This window comes from Choloepus didactylus, chromosome 2, assembly GCF_015220235.1.
Source record: "Choloepus didactylus isolate mChoDid1 chromosome 2, mChoDid1.pri, whole genome shotgun sequence".
NCBI lineage: Eukaryota > Metazoa > Chordata > Mammalia > Pilosa > Megalonychidae > Choloepus > Choloepus didactylus.
In genome coordinates, this window is record NC_051308.1 from 80,065,636 (window position 1) to 80,090,892 (window position 25,257).

The window sequence follows — 25,257 nt, forward strand, 5'->3', positions numbered from 1 at the left end:
TGATATGCGAACAAGTGCTGTACGGGCAACTTGAACATGAGAGGGACTGATGGCAGAAATGGGACTGTCGTAGCTGGTGAACTAACTCTTGGCAAGTTCATGGGAAATTATGTATAATAAAGTTAACCCCCAAAACAAAAAATCTGTGTTTACATGTATAGACAAAGTTTTGTTGTAGGCTCAGATATTTATAATCAGGTGTTTTAACAGCACAGATCTCCTGTGGGGAATCCAAAAGTCAGGCAGGATTTGGGGCACTTCTTTACTGTGTCGGACTGCCTCCTCTCACCTCTCCACACCCCTGCCTGCCAAATGCCCGTGAAGGGCACAGCCCTTTGGGAACCACATCCATAGGGTTTACAGATGAATGGCACATGAGGCCTATCAATCCCAAGACTCACATTTATCATATTTTACATTGTACAAGACATCATTCGTTGTTTCAAGATCTTTAAAGGTAATCATTTCTCAGACTGTTTTAACACAGTTGAAGTATATTAACCATAGTAACCATATGACAACCATAAAGAATGGACCAAAACATCTTGGGAGCTTGAAAATTTTATCAAACTCAGAAATAAAGAATGATTCAGTTATGAAGACTGAAACAAAACCCAGGTCCCTCTATCTATGCTACCTGGAATTGTCACTGGTACAGTTTGTGTTAATTTTTATGGAGACAAATATATTAATCAAATCTTCAGTGAATTTTATAAATGGCATTGTTTTAATTTTCAAAATTACTATTTATTCTGTCAAATAATATGAATAGCAACAAATTTAGTAACTAACTTTATCAAAGAGGTAAAGTTACTAAACTAAGGTTACTAAAGGTTTTAGAGCTATTTTAATCCACATTTCTGAAAATAGTTAAATAGCAAAAAAGTTGGAAACTAAGGTGAAAAAAATGTTGTGTTAATATCATACCCCTTTACCAAAGGGGGAAAAAAAAAGGAAATGAGGCAGCTTACAGAAATAAATATTTTGCAACAGAATAAAAATTAGCCTCAACAATTGCAAAAGAAATGCAACTTAAAATAAAAAATATTTCTCATCTATTAAATTAGAAAAGCTCTGTAAAATCCTAGCACTTAATGACAGTGAGGAGGAATGCTGAAATGGGTTTTCTGTATATTGTTTTCATCAACATAGTAAGAAAAGAAGAAATAAATAAAGACATAAGGATTGGCAAAGAGAAACAAAACTGTCATTACTTATGGATGATGACTGTCTATGTATAAAATCCAAAAGAATCTAATGACAAATTATTAGAATTAGTAAGAGAATTTATGCAAAGTGGTTGTAAAATTAATATTCAAAAACCAGCTACCTATTAAACACAAGCAACAAAGAGTTAGAAAGTGTAATTTAGAAAAAAAAAAGAAATGCCAACAGAAAATAAAGTATACTCAGGAATAAATCTAACAGAAAAAAGGCAAGGCACAAGAGAAAATTACAAAATAGTACTGTAATTTGTTATACTATGTTCATGGATAGGAAGACTCAAAACTGTCAAGATGTCAATTCAACTCAAATGGATCTATAAAGTCACTACAAATTTCAATCAAGACCCAAAGAGAGGTTATCGAGGAACTTGAAGACTTGATTCTAAAATTCATATGGGAGAGGAAAGGCCCAATAATAGCTAAGATAGTTCTAAGATAGAAAGATAAGATTAAAAAGGACTTGCTCAATCAGATAAAGACCACAAACATAAACCAATTCCAGATGAATTAAGAATTTAAAAGTGAAAGGCAAACTTCAAAACTTTAGAAGATCTTTAGATGAAAATATAGGGAAGGATTTCTTACATAAGACACAAAAGGGCTAACAGTCAGAGAAAATACTGATAAATTTGATCACATTAATGTTTTAAAATTCTGCCCAAAGACAACAGAGAGAAAACAAAAAGACAAATCATACACTGGTAGAATATATTGACAATACATAACCGATAAAGGATTAGTATCCAGAATATATGAAGAACTCTACAATTCAGTAAGAAAAATGGGCAAGAAACAAAATCTAAAAAAAAAATATGAAGACACAATTCCAGGAGAGGAAATATGAAAGATCAATAAACACGTGAAAAGATGATCATCCTTATAAAAGAACCACTCTGAGATATAATTTACACCCCAAATGGGCAAAATTTAAGAATTCTCACAATACCAAATGTTGGATGAGGATCAACAAGCCTATTATCACTCCTGGTGAGTGGGACAAACACTCTAGAAACAATTTGGCATTATCTCATAAAACTAAAGATACTCATTATTATGACCCAGCAACAAAGTCAGAGAAACTATCATTCACAGGTATCAGGAGATATGTGTACAAGTGTTCATAACAGCATTATTCATAATAAAAGAAGTCTACCAGCAGGATAATCAATAAATTAGCTGTAGTATAATCATGTAATAAAATACCACACAGGAGTGAAAATGAATGAACTACAACTAAACAAAAAACATTAATTCCTCTTAGGAAATGTAGCACTGAGTGAAAAAAGCAGGCTGCACATGGCTCACACAGTAAACTGTTTTTATAAAGTTCAAAACAAGCAACACATTGAGAAGGATACATTTATATATGATAGAACTGTTTTCTTTTAAAAGCAAGAAAATGAAACACAAAATCCAGGGTAGTGCATACCTGGGGTGGAGGTGGGGGTGGGGGGATTGTGAAGAAATGCTCCCGGAGTTATTTATCTACTTTATAGAAAAGTTTTTGCTTCTATTCATTATTTCTATGCACAGAATACTTGCTTCACAAACATATTTTATCTTATATTCACCTGTATCAAACAATTCATACTAAAACTCAGTTGAACATGTATATTAAAAAACAAAACAAAACAAAACAAAAACCTCCCCAAATGAGAACCACTATCCTAGGTGACAAAAGGACTTCCTGAGGAATAATTCCTGGGCTAACTGGAAATCAATATGAGAATTTACAAGGGAAGTATTACATTGTAATAGCCTTCAAATGACATCTTCCTTTAGAAGACTTTGGTGATCTTTTTTTTTTTTAACATTTAAATACCAACGTCATAGGATTTTATAGTTAGTAAAGCAAAAGCTCTTAAAGTGGCAGTTTGAGAAACTCTGCTATCCTTAAAAAAGAAAGGCATTTAAGTTGGCATTGTGGATCCTAGAAAGAAAGATGAGACTTTTTAAAAAAAGAAACAATTCTCTGACTGGTTTAGCTATTTTCCAGGTTCTTACAGTTCATCAGAACAAACAGGCATGTCTTCTAGTATCACAGTCCATAATAAGAAGGATGTCTTAAATTTTGGGAAAAACAAAACAAAAAAACAGCTCTTGAAGCCTTCCTCCAAACAGTATTGAATGAACACAGCTCTTTCAAATACTCTTCCAAAGCTTTAGTCTGGACATACTTAATTTTCAATTTAGACCTATGCTTCTCTACCAGTTTCGAGTCTTTTAGTCATCAAAACAAGACAAAGACTATTCAAATGCTTATGATTTCATAAGTCAAGTACCACTGACCTAATGGCTAAAACACAGTTCCTGCCCTCAATGAGCTCATGTTGAAGAAACAAGATAAATAGAGATTTTAAAAGATTACAGAACAATCCTGTATGTTCAAGTGACCACTGATTGGTATAATAAGCACTGTTGCATCACTTCCAGAATTTGAAGAAGAATTTACAGAGAAGGTAATCTCCTTCCAAAAGAAACTGGGTCAATAAAGCACAAAGAATAACATGATATATTTTGGGCAAAGGGTGGCGGCAGAAAATTCTGAATAAAAACAATGAGTTTGACTAAGAAAAAAAAAATGCAAATTCTATTAGAAAGCAAAAACCAAGCTGAGAAAGCCCTACAGTCAAAAGCAATCATTTATAATTATTTACATATATTCATTCTCAATTTGAGGGATTCTTTGAAGATTCCTAGGACACTGATTTACTACTGATTTAAAACAATTAAGAAAGAAATAAAATGCTGTGATAAGTAGGTAGGTAGACAGGGAGATGGATAAAGTGTGAGGAGAGTAAGGACACAGACACCACTGACATTATCTGCTTCTGAGAACAAGAACAATAAAAGACTTAACCTCCAATTCAAAAAGTATCTCATATGAAATGACTTTAACATAGGCAGGTTCCTAACAAAATTATGTATAGGCACTGAAGATGAAATCCTCTTTTTATTAAAAAAAAATCAAAAACAAAAAGTGAACTAGTATTCAAATACTTTTCTCTTATAATAGGTAGTTAATTAGAATTTAAATCTTATTTCTTTTCTCCTTTTAAACATTATCTAATGTTCCATTTGTAGTTCTAAATATTGTTAACATAATTTAATAACCCATCCACCCAAACTGGCAGAATAAATCTGTCAAAGTACATCCTTTCAATGAAATAAAACTTCCTATTAAATAAATGGATATTACTCATTTATTTAAACAATAACCAATTTCTCCAATGCCTATCATGCCAGATTTTTACATATTCTTTAGTAGTTTTATCATCACTATAGGTAGAAGTAGTATACTTACATGATGAAATGTGATACAGGTCCATACACTTTAACTGTGATGCTAAATTTAAAAAGTTCTAGATATAAAAAGATTTTCATAACACTGGATAACCAAACATGACCTGAACTAATAGGCTATTTATAGCTTTTAATCATCCTATTTCACCATAGAAATTAATTAAAGTGTTTGACTAGGGGGTACTAACGAGGATATTAGATAACATACACCCATTTTACCAAATTTACTGATTTCACAAGACAAGTACCCAGCTTCAGTTGCTGACCTAATGATTAAAACACAGTGCCTGCCCTCAATGACTCATGTTGAAGACGCACAATAAATACACATTTTAAAAGATTCCGGAACAAGACTACGTTCAAGCGACCAATGGGTGGTAAAAACAATAAGCACTTTTATCACTTGTAGAATCCTCACTTCTAAAACATTTGGATTTTAAAAGGAATTCTGTCACAGCTGAAGGTAAATATGACCAGTACACTCAAGTAAGTCAAGACTTAATGATTCTGTATGAGATGTCCTCCTCCAAGGTGGACTTACATGGCATCCGCCAGTGTAACTACTGCAAGCCAGTAGAGTGAGCTCTCAGGGCCAAGAGAGGACCAAGGGAATAGAAATGGATAAAGTCACAGAATACAATGAATTCTGTGAAGGTAGGGAGCAAATGCTGAGAAGAAGAGAATGAATATGCACCCCTTTTCTTCAGAGGCTCTTCTGAGGATCTAGCAGTTGTAAGGGTTCAGAGAGTGGGCTCGTTATTTTTTTTCCTAGATTCACTTCATAAAACTGCCAGCCACTGAGTGGAATTCTCTCAGGAAAGCTCTCCAAGAAGACCAAAATTTGGGAGAAATAGGATTCTCCAGCACAGGAGTTAGCAAGTACACTATGAGAAGGGGAAGTGTTGGCATGGCAGAGATGACCACCAAAATCAGCCCCCTCAAACCACCACCCCCAGTCATTGTAAGAGTTGTGGCCAGGCACAAGGCTGCTGTGTATAGGACGTGGCTGTGCGACCAAGTTCTCTCTGGTGGCAGATGGTGGAAATGATGTGCACCACTTCTGGTCTCAATCTTAAAAATTAGGTATACTGTCCTCAAGAGTACCCATTTGGAACACTGAGGTGCCTATCATCCAACTTCAACCATAAAGAAAAGGACAACACCCTAAAGGATAGCAGACCATTAGGATGAAAAAGTCCTGGAATGCCTGTGTGGAGACACCACCCCCACTCCCACCCCCGACAAGAACTATTTGCCTTAGAACTACCATATGAAAGAGAAACAAACTTCAATGTTTTTTAACATTGTTGGGGCTCTTTGCTATTGCTTTGTTAGTCCTTATCTAACAATGATGGTGAGGAAGTTACACCGCTTACAATCCATACCATTCCAGCCAACGAATTTCAATAACCCTACCTAAAAGGCAAACTCCATCTTGGGAAAATCGAAACAAAATTTCCATTCCCTACTCTCATCTTCACTCTATGACCTTAGCCTCATAGCAATAGGAATCCATTCATTCAGCAAACTTTTTGGAGCACTCACAGCAATAGGAATTCGCTCACTCAGCGAACTTTTTGGAGCACCTACTTATGAAAGGTTCTATGAGCAATCTATGCATTAGAGAAACAGAAGCCAATGCGGGACTGGAAGGGAAATCAATGAAACCCTCCTGGGCTCAAGTCCTCTGTATTGCATGATTTTCACTTAGAACATAAGCACCATGTCTTCTTCTCTACTTTATCTCCAGCACTTTGCAGGGCTTTTACATAACAGGCACTCAACAAATATTTGTTAGATGAATGAGTTAAGAAACCAGTGAATTCTTCATCTTCTCAATGAAAGTCTAACGGGAAACAGAGTAAAGGATACAATATAGAACTTTTCACATCATAGGCATATAATATGTTTATTGACTTTAAAAGTGGAATGAATGGATGAAATAATAGCCAACTACATAGTGGCAAGTGCTATGGAGGGGAGGGAAGGAGTTGGAAATCAGTAAAGTCTTCCTGGAGGCAGTGAAATTTGCTGTGAGTTCTGAAGGATGATTAGGAGGTAGCCAAACCAAAAAAAAAAAAGGAGATGAGTCCAAGAAAAGATGTAGCACACGTTTCATGAACCATTCACACAAGTAGCTTACTATGACTGAAACTCATGGCGATGAGCATAATGAGTACCTCTTTGATTTGAATACTATTGCTTCCATTAAGTCTGACTGTATTCTTCTCTTTAGCATCACCCTACTAGCTTAATATGAACTGTTGTCAACCCAGAGCTCCTTCTTCTTTAGCTTCCATACTTAAAGTCTTTTAACCTAAAATCAGGATTTAACTGACTAGTTCTAGAAAGCCTAGAATCTCAAGGCCAATAGGAATCTTCAATATTATTAGATGAAAGTTCTGAGAAGTTATCTATCTTGATCAGCTATAATCAGATCTCCTTTTCAGTCACATGGAATGTTTATTCTCTTACAGCACTTTATGTTTGATCTCAAAATGTATTTGTTGATATACAGATTCTTGCTCTCCCACTAGGCTGCATGCTTTTTATGGACAACCTACCTTCTTCATCTCCTATTCCTCAGTGCTCTGCATAGAGAAGCTCACTGATCAAAGGCTCTGCATTAATACCATCTTCTAACCAATCCCACTGGTTCTAACAGTCTCTGGTAAGTCCCACCTCTTTGCTGGTCCCTGGGCACAACCTCATAACGTTCAGCAAAGATGAGATGCTGCACCTTATTTCCTACTACCCACAATCATCTCCACAGGCAGAGCCTCCTTCCTGTTTTTAATGCCAACAAGACTACATTACATCTTTTTTTCCACCTCCATTTCTATTTAAGGATTAGGGGTTAACAAGGCATTTAAGGATTGGTTTGGGAACTGGACTACCAACATTTAAAAATGGAACAAGTTCCAAATAAGACATCCCGTTTGTAAACTGCAGAATGTCTGAATCTCAGAAACTGTCAGATGTTTCCCCGCAGATGTTTTAAGCCTGGAATTGTCAATGGCCTTTCCCATTCCATCTTTTGTTCCTCTGACAAGGTTACCCTGCTTCCTCATGACTTCCTGTTTGAATAACCACACACTTGGGTACTTAAACTCCCATGTGTCCATTATTCACCATAAAAAGGACCTGAGGAAGTAACAAGGCAGTTGAACACAAAATGATGTATGAACAAAAACAGCTGTGTGTTAGCAGGAGGGACAAAAAGACAGCAGGGATCCAGGCAATGCCGTGAATTTCAAAAACAAGGTCTATTTAGTCAGGCATGGTTAAAAGGCTGCTGATTCAGAGCTTTAGTGGCCCTTTTAATCACTGAAAATCACTGGAGATGTGAATAGTCTGGTTTTGGTTTCTTCTGCACTAACTCTCACTCCTACCACCACCCTTCCCAACAGTCTCTCTCATGGGAACAAATTTGCCTCTCCTCTCTCACACAGAAATATCAATACTAACTCAAAAGGTTTCATAAAAAAATGATACCTATTTTATTTCCCAACCAGAAAAGCAGATTTCCCACCTTCCCACCCACTCACCAAGGGTCCATGAAAGTAAAAAGATAGGAAAGCACAAATAAAGATATACACACAAGAACACACAAAAGCAGCATAGAAAACAAGTTTATATTCTCCAAATATCTGGAAAGTACGTTAATTTCTAGAATAAGTTCCTTCTTGTGATATCTTGTATTTACCACTGATGTCTTGTGCCAGAACATAAGAGCTTTAAAGCGCACATAAATTTAAAATCAAAACCTTATCAGAATGGCCACAAAACTGAATAATCCCCAAGGCCACCAGGAGTTGATGCTACCTTATTTCTTGGCATGTGGCAAAAATGCTGAAAACAGCCATAAACAAACCAGTTTGAGACTCTAAAGCAATCCTGATAAAGTAAACAAATTTTATTACAGCTGCATTACAGATGTTCCCGCAAACTTTCATAATCTGTAGTAGAGTTCTAAGAATCGTCTCCAACAGATAGAATTTGGTCTTCTATCTGACAAACTTATCTAAAATAATCACTATAAATTCAAAACTATGTAAGAAGCTACTCTACAAGTTAATCCTTGACACTCAACTCCACAGAACATGGCCCATTTCCCACAAAGGTGAAAGCACCTGACTAACATGATTAAAGTATATAATTGCTCTTTTGGTTTCTACCTTTTCCTACATAATCTTCACCCTTAGTCCCTTGCTTCTTCCCACCTCCAAAAAGAACATGCAATTTCAATGAAAATTTCAGGATGCACCCCTTTATCGGATAATGATCTGACATTAAAAACCATAATCTAAATACTTAGTGACACCAAAACAACAGGAAAAGTCGTCAGTCCAGTTAGAATATGGTGTGTGACCAGGAGGGACTGCTGAGGAGGAACAGCAATGCTGTAAAGCAGGTGTAAGAAAAATTGCTAAAACTAAGGCAAATACACCTTAACGTCTTTAAGAAGTTAAGTAAAAGATTAAATAAATTAAACCAGGATCCAACCATCCCTAAAACATAATTTTTTCTACAGCTTAAACTTCCTAAGTTTCTCTCCAACACCAAAATTTCATAATTTGATTATTCTGATTAGCCACATGTTTTAAAGTGCACTGGACGCCAACACTCCAGAAACATAAGGGTCTAAATGTTGCAAGGGATAGGGTCAGAAAATTTATTCAAACTAAATCCATATTTAGATCTAATCATGGTATATTGCCAAGTTACTATAATTTATTGCTTAAGTTTTTTGATAATAAGATAATCACAGATTTTCAGAACATCTGGGCAGACCATTCCTGTGCAGATGTTCCTGACCAAGATTTTTGCTGCCAGGCCAGGAAAACATCAAATTCCCGGTCCCTGCCAGTGAATAGAAAGCTCAATAAAGGCTTTTTTGTTCAATTAATTTTCATCATGCTGTCATTACCCCCTTTTTTAAAACTGTGAAGCTCTTCTGTTGGAAATGGTTAGTATTCTTTTGTTCTCTATGATGACAGTTGGTGGAAAAGCCCTGGGAAAATACTTATACTTCTATGTATTACCAGGTGGGAAAAGGAAGGGGGGGTGGGAGGGCAGAGAGCATTTTAAACCCAACACTCAGCCCCTCCCATAAGAAAGGAAATTGAGCATGAGCATTTAAAAATCAGGGCCTAGGGTATGATGATGTAACTACATGTATCACAAAAATATATACAACATCTACAAAGAAAGAAGAAAAAGCAGAAAGGCAATGATTCAATACTACTTATAATTTCATCAGTCAACTCACATCTATAAGGTTCAAGAATAAGAAGTGTTCTGATTTTATTTTTTTAAGGGAAGAGAAACCTAATCTTAGAATTTCAAGTTCTAGAAGTAGAGGTGGGGTGGGGTACGGGGCAGCATAAAATAAATTCCATCTAAATGGGAACTATAACCCATTCTTCAGAGAGAAAACAATTTTAAAGCTCAGTGGTACTCTGGGAAAACCAAGGAGTTTAAACTATACAAATACATAAACTCATAGATTCACAAATTCACAAATACAGAAATCATGGTGAATGGCATGATTTGAGCCTGAAAGATGAAAACAGTGACAAAGAAAACTCCTGGGACCACAGTAGTGATGTATCCATCAATCAATTAACAAATCTGAGCAACAACAGAAAACCACCATGCAAAAGTTAGAATTTACTTGGAGAAGAGGGGAAATGAAATAGAACCTGGAGATGGGACCAGGCAGCCTTATCTTTAACGATGTCAGATAAAGTAAGCAATTCAACTAAACTCAGCAATTTCTTAACAACCAGAAAGGAGTCATGGATAAGACAGAAAGGAGATAAGGTGGCATTCTCCAGTATAAAATAAAGTACTGGTCATCCTTCAAGAATGGGGTACAGTACACTTTTCTATCAGCAGACACTGACAAAACCCAGGACCTCATTCTGAAATTCAATAAATTCCTTAGAAATTCCTAGAAGCATTAAGAGCTAAATATTATACAACTAGTGTAAGTACACAAAAACTAAAATTATTCCATTGTCAACAATCCTCTGTTCTTTGCAAATAAGTGCCAAAGCCCTTTTTAACAGAAGCAATCCAAATCCAGGGTGTCTTAAATAGAGGCAAGTCAGAGGAACTAGGCTTTTTTCTTTGTTTTGATAAACTTTAATTTCACTCCACAATTAAAGTTCTTTCTATAGTTCTCTATCACTTATCAGGTCCAACTTATCAGGTACAACTTAACATGGTAGAGTGGTAACACAGTCGATGAATCACAACAAATCTAGATTCCAACCTAAACTCAGCCTACACAACCTGAGAGAAGTCACTAGTCATCTCACATCATTATTCCATAGTGGATAACAATAGTTCTCAAGATTCTTTTAAGGATTCAAAGAGATAACCAGAGGCACTCAATAAAATTACTTTCTCTTGTCACCCAGTCTTCAAGATTCGTCTCTCCTCAGAACCCATCCAACACGTGAACCACTATTCCATGAAAGGCAAACAACACCTTCACTATTTTCTGGTTACTTATAGATCTTTATTCAAACAACTCACTCTTCCTGAAAAGTTCACCATTCATGTCTACCATATTTCTTCAAGACCCAAGAAGCTTTTTCTGGCTGACTTCAATCCACACTGTCCAAAGTACTTTTGCAGGTTTTCTCTCAGCACTTAAAAATATTTCAACTGAAATATTTTTGTTAAGCTTATGTTCTTGTATTGATTTCCTGCACATGAATGATTATGTCTTATCTCCCCAAACACATTACAAATTATCTCAGAAGAAAGAAACCGTCTTCAATGTCTATTGTAACCCATGCATCACAAATTACAATGCCCACACACAGAGAATTTTCTCACCAGCTACCTTATTTACATACGGACTTTGTCCACTAACTAATTACAATCACAATCCAACAATCTTGTCTTGTTTTCAGTAGATAAATCTTTTCACTTAGTTGGAAATCCTGCACAAAATTTCATAAGCTTCTCAAAGAAAGCCACAAAATTCAAGTTTCAGACTTATTATTTCTAAAAGGGTCAATGAGATGAAGGCACTATCTATACATGCAAAAGGAATGAAGAAGAGGGTCTTCACATCATACAAGTCATTTGTGAACATTTAGATTCCATCAGAGAAATTAAATAGCAAGTTATATAAACCAGACATTGTGACTAAAGCACATGCCAAGCAGACACGTTCTTTCAGAATTCTCTAAGCTTGCAGCAAAAACCAGAAACTTACCATTTTACCACTTCAAACCATTAAATACGAACCAAAAGGATCACTTGCTTACAGTGAGGCAAGAAGAGTAAAATGCTCTTCTGGCACAGGGCACACTTCATGGAGGCGTGCCTGGACACACCTCCAAATGCTCCACTTCCTGCAGCTTTCCACGAATTTTACCTGAATACCTCTCTGGAAACACTGGGCAGGTACTTCAATTAAAACCAGTTGACAGCAACTGAAATCAGCTGGTTCCTTGTTTGTTTGTTCATTCAACAAGTATCTGTTACTGCCTATCATTGCCAACAACTGGTGGTAGAGAGTAAAAAGAAGGTTAGGAGAATTATAGTTTAGATGATTAAGCCTTGGATTCTTTGCTTTCCTGCTCTGTGCCAAAGTCATACAAAGAAACAAACAAAATAATCTATATGCCATTTTCTTACATGCTGAAAGTTTAATTCATTTTTTAATCTGAGGTATAATTTACATACCATAAAGTGCACAGATATTAAATGTACAGCTCTGTATTTTTACAACCTGTGTAACCTCCATTCAGGTCAAGATACAGAACACAAAATCAGAACTATAAAAGGAGGGGGAAGGACTGGCCATTAACCACATCACTGAAAACACTGAGAGGCTGTAGTCAAGGCTGCGGGGAATCATTCTGGTTAGAAGAAACCTTTACGTAAATCATGAAACAAAATTTACTGAGTCCCCAATCTATACAAAACCAAGCACAAAATTCAAGAAATTTTTTAAAAAAGGAAGAAATTTGAAGAAGGCTGATTTTGGATTAATACTTGCACCAACTTTCAAAACAAAAAGGAGATAAAACACTAAAAATTCAAAAGAGATGGTATCACAAAAATCCAAAGTTGCCATCAATATAACAGGAACCATACAAACAGTTGCATACAGAGTAAAAGAAGGAAGCTGAGGGAATACAACTCTTAAAAGTTTTGAAAGAAATAATGTAAATTCCCTAATTCATCTCCCAGCCTTGCTGGCAAGGTTTTCCTCCCACAAGAGATCTGAGAGCACCATTGTCCAAGAAGAGATAAATCAGTTTTATTTTATTTCATGAATATGTAGCTGCCTGGGGCACCAGGCTGACTAGGCCGTGGTTATTTTAGGCTGGTCCCCTGGAAGAGACCACGGAAAGAAAAACAGACGTACTTAATTAGTGTCAAGCTCTGGCACAATACTCTAAAGACTTAGGGACATTTCTATAAATGAGTTTTCTGGTAACCCCTATTCAGTAGGCTGTCAATTTTAGGCCCAAATGAGCAAATATCTAACTTTATCATTTTACAAGAAAGGAGATGCTTTGCAAATCCCAACTAGGCTCTCTTACAAGTCTCAGAGCAAGCCACCAAGGCAAGGTAACCAGCACACAATCATCTTGAAATTTTACCCTTTGAAATCGACCATTTAAGTAAGAAACGGATCAATCCTTTATTTTAAAAATATTACTCAGAAATTTGGGGCAGTAAAAATAAACAAATACCTTGGCTATAAACTTTGACACTTTTCCCTAAAACCTAAAACAGAACAGTGGTAAGAACTGTCAATTAGGTACTGCTGAGAACAAGGAACAAGCAAAGAAGCATCTGTCAGTTCTGTCGCCTGCTAACTGTGGACAAACAAGTGATTACTGTTCATCTGCTTAAGTGCTTTAACGTGGGATTCTGTGAGTTAAACTACATTTCCAGTTCTTCATTATCCGAAAGAGAGGGCACACCCTAGTATGCCAATCTTCTAATTTTACCCAATTTGAATTCAATAAAGTAAAAATGATGCCATACACAAGATGTTTCATTATAAGCTTTCCCCTCTATTGCTTAATAACCCCCTTTAAAAGTCTATTTCAGTCAATAATAGGGGGGATAGGGGATATGGGATGATTCTTTTTTATTTTTATTTCTTTTCTGGAGTAACGAAAATGTTCTAAAATTGATCATGGGTTTGTACACACAACTACGTGATGATACTGTGAGACGGTGACTGTATACTTCAAATGGTTTGTATGGTATATGAATATATCTCAATAAAACTGTTATCTTAGAAAAGTCTATTTCAACAATGGAGCATGTGAATATACACTTTTAAATAACATTTGCTTATGTCCTTTCAAAAAAAAAAAAGAAGCCCACAACATTAACATTAAAATTTCAGAAGTATATATTCACATGTGAGATCCAAATCTGAGCCAATAGCCTTCCTATAAAAATGTATCTGGAGCTTATAATCTGGACCTTATCAGAAGAAATAAGGACAATCCTGGCAGCAACAGGAAGATAAAATGAAAGGCAAATGAGAGCAAAGATAAAGAGGTTAAGAGGATATTGCATTAGCAGAGGTCAAGGAAGACTGAAGCCTGAAGTCACGCAGAAAAGGACAGAATAAATTCAAAACACTTTTCACAAATGCAATTAGTAAAACTAGGAAGAAGATTGAGCATGTATATGCAGCATGGGATAGCAGAGGTAAGGAAAGAGATAAAGAGAATCAAACAGTTTCTAAATGAGACAGATGGGTAGCTACCAATGTAAACAACCAACACTGAGGACGGAAGAACAGATTTTTCATTTTGAATTTGATAAGGTGTTTTGGATGTTATGGTATTTTGGAGCTATTACTTGTGCTGGTTTGTATATATTATGTCCACCAGAAAAAGCCATATTCTTTAATGCAATCTTATGGGGGAAAATGTATTAGTGTTGATTAGACTGGAATTCTTTGATTGTTTCCATGGAGATGTGATTCAATTAACTATGGGCGAGACCTTTCATTGGATTATTTCCATGGAGCTGTTGCCCCACCCATTCAGGGTGGATCTTCATTGGATCACTGGAGTACTTTAAAAAGAGCCACACAGGCCTAGATGTTTGCTGCAGATAAGAGACAGTCTGAAGATGGCCACTGAAAGAAGACTTTTGCTCTGGAGAAGATGAGAGGACAAATGCCCCAAGAGCAACTGAGAGTGACATTTTAGAGAGGCTGCAGCCTAGAGACATTTTGGAGAACGCAACCCAGGAGCAAGCAGACACCTAGAGAGGAACATCATGGGAGAAAACCATTTTGAAACCAGAACTCCAGAGGAGACACCAGCCACATGCCTTCCCAGCTAAAAGAGGTTTTCTGGACACCATTGGCCATCCTTCACTGAAGGTACCCGATTGTTGATGTCTTACCTTGGACACTTTATGGCCTTCCAACTGTAACTGTGTAACCAATAAACCCCCTTTATAAAAGGCAATCCATTTCTGGTATTCTGCATAATGGCAGTATTAGCAAACCGGAACAGTACCCCTGCCGTAGTTTGAGGCTGTTATGTACCCCAGAAAAGGTCACATTCTTTTAACCCATCCCATGGGTGTAGACTGATTGTGGAAGAGACCTTTTGAGTAGGTGGTTTCAACTGAGATGTGACTCACCCAATTCAAGGTGGGTCTTAATCCTTTACTGGAATCTTTTATAAAAGGAAAAAGGACAGAAAAAAGCCAGAGAGCTCAGAGAGGGAAACACCCAGAGAGAGCTAAAAGAGAAGAACCCAGAGAAGAAAGCAAGGACACAGAGAAGCTGAAAGAGCCCCTGAAGCCAGAAGCTGAAAGCAACGAAACCCAAGAGAGGACCAGGAGATGCCAGGCATATGCCTCCCCATGTGTCAGAGATGTCCCAGATGCCAGCAGCCTGCCTTCAGAGAAGATATCTTCCATTTGATGCCTTAATTTGGATATTTTCACAGCCTTAGAACTGTAAATTTGTAAACTAATAAATCCCCATTGTTTAAAGCCAAATAAAAAATTTTATCTGGGCTAAGCTTCAAATCATATAAAAGTTCTCATTTTTACCTAAAAAAGGACAGTCATAAATTTTTCAATTCATATCAGTTCCATAACATAGCTAGGGTTTTTAAAATGCTACAAAAATAAAACCACCACTACCATATTACAGTGGCCTGTACACCTCATGAAAATGGAGAGATGGCACTGATAAAATTAAACACAAGCTCAAAAAGTATTGCTTAGAAGAATTTAATGTGCAATGTTTTGGAACTTTTTGTAGTTCAGGCATTCATTTATTCACTCACTCTACACACACACACTGAACACTTATTAAATGCTAGACACATTCCTAGGAACTGGGGATACAAAGCCTCCAGCCTCCTTTCAAATGGTGAAATCCTCTTGCGCTTGCACCTCTCACACTGAACTTATTGGTCTGGAGAAGAGGCCCTCCAACTTTTTCTGTAGAGGGACAAACAGCAAATGTTTTAGAATTTGTGGGCCATACAGACTAGGTCGAAATTGCTCAACCCTGCCCCTGCAGTGTGAAAGCAGTCATAAACAATAGTTAATAATTGGATGTCCTGTGTTCCAATAAAACTTTATTTGTGGAAACCTAAACTTGAATCATATAATCTTCACTAGTCATGAAATATACATCTTTTTATTTGTTTCAAACATTAAAAATGTAAAAAAAAAAAAAAAAAAAAAAAAGCCAAAAACAAAAAATATTCTTAGTTCACAGGCCATAGAAAAACAGGTGGTTTTGGCTGACAGGACATAATTTGCCTCATGTCTCAGCCTGGTGCACATGCAGCTACATATTCATGACATAAAATAAAACAGATACCTCTTTTTAGACAATGATGCTCTGAGCTCTCTTGTGGGAGGAGAACCTTGCAGCAAGGCTGGGAGATTAATTAGGGGAATTGGACCTCAATCTCCATGTCTAGACCACAAGCTCCATGAAGTCAGGGGCAAAACACCCAGAAATTTGCAAGCGATTAACAAATGCTGATATATTGAATGAACTGAAAAATGACCAAGTTCTTGACCCTGCCTTCAAAGACTTTATTGTATAGAGGTGGAGACAGACAAGTTAAGAAACAAAGGATATCATGTGCTAAGTACTGTGACAGATACCTACAGGATAGTGTGAATTGGGAACCTAACCCAGGCTGGAGTAGGGTGGGAAGAACAGAAAGGGAGAAACTGGGGAAGAATTCCTGAAGGTGGTGTCACCTGGGAGAAGTTTGCAAATTGAAGCAGTGATACTTGGAGCATGTGAAGTAGCAGAAGATATGCATAGAGGTCAAAAAAGTCCAGATCCTAAAGTGCCTTATACACCACACCAAAGAGTTTGGACTTTATCCTGAAGCCTTGAGAAACACTGCATACTTTTTAGCTGTGAAATGACATGATCAGATTTATATTTTAGAAATATCACCAACTTTTGCAGTGTGGCTGCTAGAACACAAGGGGCAAAAAAGAGGAGGCAGAGAGACCGCCAGTTAGGAGGCTGTTGCAGTTTAATTCAGGTGAAATTCAGTGGGGATCTACATTAAGGTAGAGGCAAGGAAAATGGAGAAAAAGATGAGGATTCAAGAGACATAGTAGATATCTGGATAGAGCAGGTTAAGGGTGCAGTCTTGAACAGATTTGCAGTGAAGGTGGGTAAGAAAGTTAAGGGTGGAGTTAGCCTGCCTAGAACTGACATGCCTCACAGCAGCAGACCCTATCTGCTTGCCTACAAATACTCTTTACTGATGAGACTCTAGCAAGCATTGTTATCTCTAAGGGGAGACATGGGGAAAATGATTAGTGTTAGACTGCAGTGCCAGAGACACAGGGAACACAAAAACAGCTTTGATTTGAGTAAGAGATTGAAGAATAATTTAGCTTTGGACATGGCCCCTAAACATTCCAAACTGAACATGTCCAACAAGTCTTTAGGACTGGAGAAATACAAATTTAGAATTTTTCAATTTACAATAAGAAAATAAAACCTTGAAACTAAGATGGGTTTATTCCCATAGGGCATGAAAACCAGAGCAAAAGTGAAGAGGAGCAAACAGAGAAAAACCAAGGGAGTCTGGTATCTTTGAATCTGTGTGCAACCACTTTTATTGTAAAGTCACCCTGGAATAAACTAGTCTTTTTTTTTCTTTTTCTTTCTTTTTTTTTTTTTTTTTTTTTTTTAGAAATTTGTTAGAGAAGCTAAGAGCTGCAGGGGCTAGTACATTAGATGAGGAGTTAAAGACCTACTTCCGTAACATGTGGCAAATCAGAACCAGGATCCTCATCTATAAAGTATCTCTACCTTTGCTAAACTGTGAAAAATCTAATCAGTGATAAACTGGAGGCTTTATAATCTGCAAAATACGATGCAGACACTCTTAATTTATTATTGTAATGGCACTACAACTGAATACGCAAATTCCATCTAACAGAGTATTAGCTTATAAAGACAGGACCTTCAATCTCCTACAACTTTCTATCAAGTACACTGAGATCTATTTACAGACCATTTGGCAGTAACATGCGAATGCATGCATGGGGGAAAAGAATGCATAGCAAAGGGGACATCCAACATCTCATAAGGATTTACAATTGAAATAGTCAAACTTTATCCATCTCTCGAATGTAGCCAGTGACAAATTGATAGGAGGGGGAAGCCTTATAGATCCAACTTACCCCTAATACGTAATTTTTTCTGAATGCCTTAGAAAAATGGAGAAGGTAGTTATAGAAAAACCAGTGAATTACAGAATAGCCAATAGACTTTATAAAACTGTATTCAACAACCCCTAGTAGTTAAAGAAAAGTTCCCTACCTTCTCAAGTTGAAACCTGCAAAATGTAAGTCAAGCCTTTGTGAGACAAACTAAAATAGTGTCCCCTCAGGGTATACAAATACCACAGTGAAGTCACCAGAGTGAGCCATTCCCTGACAGAGAACCTACCTTACAAAGATTTTCCCAGGGGGAAAAATTGCTGTTTGTTCCCTGTTAAATACATATTTATCAGAGGACCAAAAAGAATAAAAAGCAATATCCTTATATATCAATTATTCTGATATAGACACCAAAAAAACAGATATTCAGATGTAGCTTTAAAAAAAAAAAAAGAAACATTATTTAATCATTTGTTCTTAAAGTTTATGAGGAGCTTGGAAACCAATCTAGCCTTAGTGTTAATTTTAGGTGCTGCATAAACTTTCATTAAGTTGGTTTTACAGTAGCACTCTCTTCCTTAATCTAACTGGTTTTTAGAAAGAGGGAAATCTAACTTTCTCCAAAATCAAGACCCTGTTGTCAAGCTTCCATCCACAATTATTAAGTTAATCAAAGGGGCTATTTAATAAAAGGCAAATCCTCAGTAACAATCTTACTATCAGCTACCCCACTGCTACTGATCTAACTTGCTGACTGAAACACAAAAGTCAAACCTTAAAACAACAATTGAATAATCCATACAAAAGTTGGAAGAGAAGATCCAGAAATTGAAAGCAAAATAAAAGAGACTTCTTTTTAGAAAACGGTACCTGCTTGAGTGTTGTCTCCACAACAGGAAGAAAATGCAGTTCCGGTTCCTACAGCAACTTTAACTCATTATATCCAATGATAGAGTATGCATACAGAGTGAATTACTGTATATGTAGCTTAAGACATGGCTGCATTCAGAATTAATGCTAATTTTCCTGACTTTCGTTCTACAAGTGATGATAATGGTATGATAATTTAATTTGTACATGCCATCTGTTAAGATATGTTGTGTCCCAACCCTAAAAAAGATACCAGTTAAAATGATCATGTAATTTTATATATGCATGAAAATTTTTTGGAAAGACACACAAGAAATTGTGAATGGTCATCTCTAGGGCACGGAGCTTAGCAACAGAGCTTAGCAACTGCAGATGAAGAGATTCACTTGTCTTTATACTTATTGTTTGTCATGTTTTACTTTTACAATAACAGAAGTGACTTGTGATCAGTGCCAAAACATGTATGTTTCTTGCAACTAGAGTGTGATTTGATTTTGTTTATCTTAAAGTTAACTGTGTTTAAAGTTCAACATCAAAAGGAAGGCTAGAAAAGTGGTGGCTAGAACTCATTCTTTCACACTGTCTTACTTCAAGTTTCACATGCTCTGTAAGGGTAAAGTACAATATGCATCACTTGTTTAAGGGTATGTGAAATTTGAACTGGACAGGAGATTTAATAGATGCACTAACAGTCATGGTACTTGAATTTGTAAGAAATAATTAGTTAGCTAGAGCCCTGGGAGTAACTGGAGTTAGGGACTGAATACACTGAACATCATTATATATACTGATACAAAAAGCCTTGCCTATTTGCGGTAAATTATTGATCATAACATATACATATATCCTTGTCATTAAAAAGGAGGGAAAGAAAGAGAGAGAAACATCAACCCCATTATCCACCAATCTCCCTCCCCCCATCCTCCACCCACACACAGTTTCCTCCAGGACATCATTTCTGATCCAAGAACAAGTACAGTAAGTTCTAGTCAAGTTTTTAGAAATTATCTAACTAAATAAGTGTAAAGTAAATGTTTGTACAGTTAATCACAAAACATGATTGCAAATATTTTAAATAACCTTTTTTTTTAACTTAGGAGTTTAAAAATCCATAATTTTATGTACTTCACTTAGCAAGAATGTTACCAAAAACAGGAATTTTTCAGCAAAAACAATTCCAAGCATATAAAATTTTTGAGTAAAAAAAATCATGTTACAGTCCTAACTAGGTGAACTCTGAGATCTCTTTTGACCTTTTAATCACCATGACCTAAAGTTAATACAGCTGCCTCCCAATAATAGCAACCTAACTTGGCTGATACTGTCTCACCCTACCACATCATCTTTGTAACACAGAAGTAATCATAGGATAATCTACTTTCCTCATCAACGAAAATAACCTTTAACTACATAGTGCCTACAGCAGAAAACTCAGAAGGCAGAGATTGAGAGCCTCACCTTTATCTAAGTAAGAGACTCTTGTTCAGAAATTTTCATTTGAATCTCAGGCACTTTGAGACTTCAAAGCAATGCCTTTTCTTTGAAAATGCTAATATTTGAAAATGAACAAAATAAGACATTAAAGGTATTGGAAAATGAACACAGAGACTTTAACAAGTCAAACTTTAAATAAAAACAGTTGAATATAAATTTGAAAAAACAATTTTGGCCAAGTTTAGGAAAATACCACTTAGAAGAAAATACCTAAAAAGCATCAAAGATGACAAGGTATTAGGAGAATCCTTCTCTTGCAATGTGTTTAGAAAGGTACCTGTTCCAAGATATTGCTGGCTCTATACATTTCCAATATCTTGGGGGGGAGGGGGGAACCAACTCAATAAGATTTTACTTCTCAATTTTTGAAAAACAGGTGCCTCAGAGTTTGATTTTATGGATGTATTTTCAAAAAGTTTAATCTCCCTAATGATTTGTCTACAGATAAAATGGTATTACTAAAAAGGTACTGAATACTGCTATTCTAAAAATTATTTCACACAGTTAATTTAACGCCGCCTTCACAACTCTTTTTGCAAGTCATATTCTTTCTCTGGAATCTTGGTGCTTATATAAAATGTAGTGCACCAGAAAGCAGAGGAAAGAAAAATACAAAACCATGATCAAAAGAACCATTTGCCTACAAAATGTTCCTTTCGAAAGTCCCCAAATAATGTTATTAGACTTACAGAATTACCCTGCTTTGACAGAAGAAGGGCTTGGGGCTGTCTATTCTTTCTAGAAGTTCATCAGTACCAACTACTAGTAAAATCAAGTCTCCCAGTGCAATGGAGATTGAAGCTGTACAAATACACGCCAATTTCTCACACATATGCCACTGTTAAACACACTAATGTATCTTTCTCTTATCTATTTCAATGATCAAGAAAAACTTACAAAACTCAAACATTAATTTTTAATACTTTAGGATAAACATGCCCATCCTCATCCACCTCCCTGCAGTGAAGTTTTCTATACACCCCTTTCCTGAATGTTTCTACACTTGCTTTGAATCAAAGTAAAAGGGAAGACAGTAAGAAGAGCCCTTTAATCCAGGGACAAAACTGTGCCTAGCAATTACAGCGAGTGCAGACACTTCCTTTTGTTTTCTCTGTGCCAGAATTAGAGGTGAAATAGCTTTGTGGCCCTTAATTAAGACTTAACAGCTCTAAAGAACAGTACCTTTAAAAGTAAATTTCTATTTTAATTAGTATAAGCAATACAGGCAGTAAAAGAATTTGATTCCCTCAAATTTCCTTAACTTAGACCCTTTCCTCTTTAGCTTGTTCAAAAGAGCTAGCAGCAATCACAATCAACTCAGTAAAGACATGCAAAGATTTTAAAGGCAAAGGTATCTAATGTGGACCTTCTTGTCTCTGATCGAAGAATACTATGCGATTGCCCTTCAAGGAAAGGAAAGGATGGGAGTTTCTGATTAACGCTTCAGAAAAGAGAGACCAACAGCTCTCTTTTGTTGGTCTAACAGCTTGAAATAGCTATTAATCAAGGGAGAGAATCCCGTTAAGCGAGAAAAGAGAGTAAACAGAGATGCTAGAGAGGAGCATCTTGGCCTTCGCAGAATGTTAAGAGTTAGATTTACTTTAGAAGTCGGAAACGGGAATTCCTGCTGTTTGTACACGGCAGGCTGGGCTCTGATGGAGGAGGCTCGGGAGCTGGGCTGCTGGCGAGCAGTAGTTGGGGATAGGGCTGTCACCGCTTACCCAGGTGCAACGTGAGGTTGATGGAGCTGGGGTACTGCACCCCGGCCAGCATGGTCTGGCTTTGCCACCAGGTGGTGTCGGCCTGGTTGTTGTAGTCGGTCAGAAAGGCGGCCCCGTGCTGCAGGTGGGGCTGCCCGGCGTCGCACAGGTGACAGGACTTGGTGACCCCGGTCACCCCGGTCTGTACACAGTATTCCTCAGGCGGAGTCCCGCACGTGTTGGTGGCCACCACGGTCACGTTGAAGGCGGCGTTGACGAATTCGGGCATACAACGCTGCGGCCGCCCGCCCTCGTCTGTACACTCGTCCATGGCTGCCCGGGCGCAGCCTGCCGCGGCGGCCGCCAGCACTACCAACGCCGGCCAGAGCCGCCCCCGGGGTCGCAACGTCGGCGCGGCCAGCTTATTGCCCCTCATCCCGCCACCCGCGCGTTGGGCCACAGCAAAGGCAGGGGCGTGGGCGCGTTCCTCTAGCCCAGCGGCGTCCCCCGGAGGCGAGGAGCTCGGAGCCTCGGGGCTGGACTCTAGGGGCGGGCACTGGCGGCAGCTCGCGCTGGAGAAACCGGCCGGTGGACGCCCCGGGAGAGTACCTTGCAGCTCGCTCACCGCTACCCCGCGCCCCGCCTCCGCGCCTCCCTCACCCACTCGAGACACAACCCGCACTCTACGCCGACCCCCAACTTCCTTGCGCGTGCCCGAGAGCGCGCTCTCGGGGAGGAAGGAGGAGGGGGTGGGGTCGACAGGGTGGGGTGGGGTCTGGCCGAGAAGGCCCAACCCCAGCCTCCACTCAGCAGCAACCAAGGCCCCCGTGGCTGCTCCCCCCGCCCTCCGCGCACCGGGGACTGCGCGTTCGCCCCGGCCACTAGCGGAGGCGGCGGGGACAGCAGCGTCCCGCGCTCGGCCCGAGGCGGAGGAGGGGCTGAGAGGGGCGCGGGGGGTGCGCGGGGAGCGGGAGGAGTAGAAGTGGGAGGGAGGGGCGGCGGGGCGATGCATGCCGGGAGGGAAGGAGAGGCTGCGGAGAGCGAGCGCCGCGAGCGGGTGGGACGCCGGGGTCCCGGGCTCCGCGTCCCCGGAAGACTCCAGGTTGAGGGAGGGGACAAGGGAGGGAGTCTTAAAGGGGCGATGCCGGAGGCGGTGAGGTCGCTCAGGGTCAGCATTTGGCGTCACTGTGAGCCGCGGCAGCGCGGGTCCCAGCCCTCCAGGTGTCTTTCCTTCCGGCTGGGCCTGGGCTCTGGGACCCAATAGTGGGGCCTGCCGGCGGGACCCTCAGCCCCGCCCGCCGGCCAGCGAATGCCTCCCCGCTGCACGCCCCCCGCCATCCCCACCCCCCAGTCCTATCTGCGGAGAGGTCCCAAGGTGGGGGTGCCCGGTGGCCTGACACAATCCCCGGAGAATTAAAGGCTTCGTTGCAGCATCAAAATGAATTTTCTGAAGTGATTTCCTGCAGCTAAATTAAAGTGTGACCAGTAGTTTTACTGGGGCAGAGAAGGAAGTGAAAAGGCTGGGAATGGAATGACATTTTTCCCCAGGGTACGCCAGAGCCACTGCGAAATTATTCCACTGTGTTGTTTGTGTTCCCCAGCTTGCCTTTAAAAGACTCGAAATTATCTGGATTTTGACATCCTCCTTTTCAGGCCTGCTGAGTCACGGAATGTTCTCAGTGCCAGAATGACTCAGTTCACAGAACCTGTGCCAAAAGATCATGAGTTTTAGTCCCAAATCAGAACCTGGGCACTTACCCAGTGCTGTTATGGCGAGCAAAGATGGGGGAAGGGAGGGTGCTGTAAAAATGGGCCACCCCAAAGGCTGCTGTTTTTAAGCCTTCGGAGTACCTAAGCAAAGTGGATGCAGGTAGTGGATGCTCTTGAGATGGATTTTTTTTTTTTTTTAACTTTTCAGAATCTTAACTTGATAAAGTCAGAACAATGAATACACGACAAAAAAAAAAAAATCAGACAAGGTTTTGTACCCAGTAGTCCTGTTAAGATCTGAAATAATGGAGTAAGTAAATGTTAGGTTACTGTGGTTGGGGTCAGTGTTAGCCTCAGAATTTCTAATTAGGATGACCTTAGTAATAAGATTGGGTGGGGGAGGGTCTAAGGGGACTTGTCACAATGTTAAGCTTGCTTTGCAAATACATGGATCACTTACATTGCTTATTTGATGACAAGAGTGGATATTATGCATGGCTAAAGGTCTCTAAGTGCTCACTCCTTGGCATCTGCTGTCTGGGAGATGAAAGTTGTGGGAGCTGTAATAATTTTTTAGTCCTTTCATATTTGAATCAAAATGAAATATCTGTATTTATTTATACCTATAGGGGATAATATCTCTCATTGCTAGCTCAGTCCTTGATTCTATTTGAGAAGAAAGGAGAGCGTGTTGAACAAAGAATAGGATGTTAGCTGCTATAATATATAATAAATGCATTAATACATTTACCTTATCATAAATTTTCAGTAGTTTATTAGATTTGGGCAAGAAAAGGGGAGTTCTCTTTTTGTTTTCTTCCAAGTAAACAGTTAAAGGTAATGAGTCCTCAAAGTCTGCAAAATCAGCATAAATATGTTTCCTTGTCACTGCTCCCTTATGGGTTCTGATGTTCAAGACTAACTTCAAATTATCTCTGGTATTTATTTACTCCATAATTTCATTACCAGAACTTCATCTGATATTTTCAAGCACTTAGAGAGACCTTGAATTAATCTCTAAAATCTGTTGCTCAGGGAATGTGTTATAATGACAGGGAAGTATCTATTTTGAACATAAGTAAAATATAACCAGCTGAGTGTGCTTGATAAGACCATTTACATTTTTTTGTTCCACTAGTCGAATCTTGATTCAAACAAACCAACTGATAAAACAAGATTACGACAATTTGGAAAATTTGAACACTGACTAGATAATTATATCAACAAAGTAAGTAATTTAGATACCTGGAAATGCCACTGTCAACTAAACA

General features: G+C 38.5%; 1 protein-coding gene across 1 annotated transcript in view; it reads right to left on the minus strand.

The window, feature by feature from the left end:
* The window catches only part of LAMC1 (laminin subunit gamma 1), a 118,595-nt gene extending 95,883 nt beyond the window's left edge, over window positions 1-22,712 (minus strand). Inside the window, exon 1 of the mRNA XM_037825202.1 lies at window positions 22,298-22,712. Coding sequence (XP_037681130.1) covers window positions 22,298-22,712 — 415 coding nt within the window. The remainder of the gene's footprint in view (window positions 1-22,297) is intronic.
* Window positions 22,713-25,257: the final 2,545 nt, after the last annotated feature.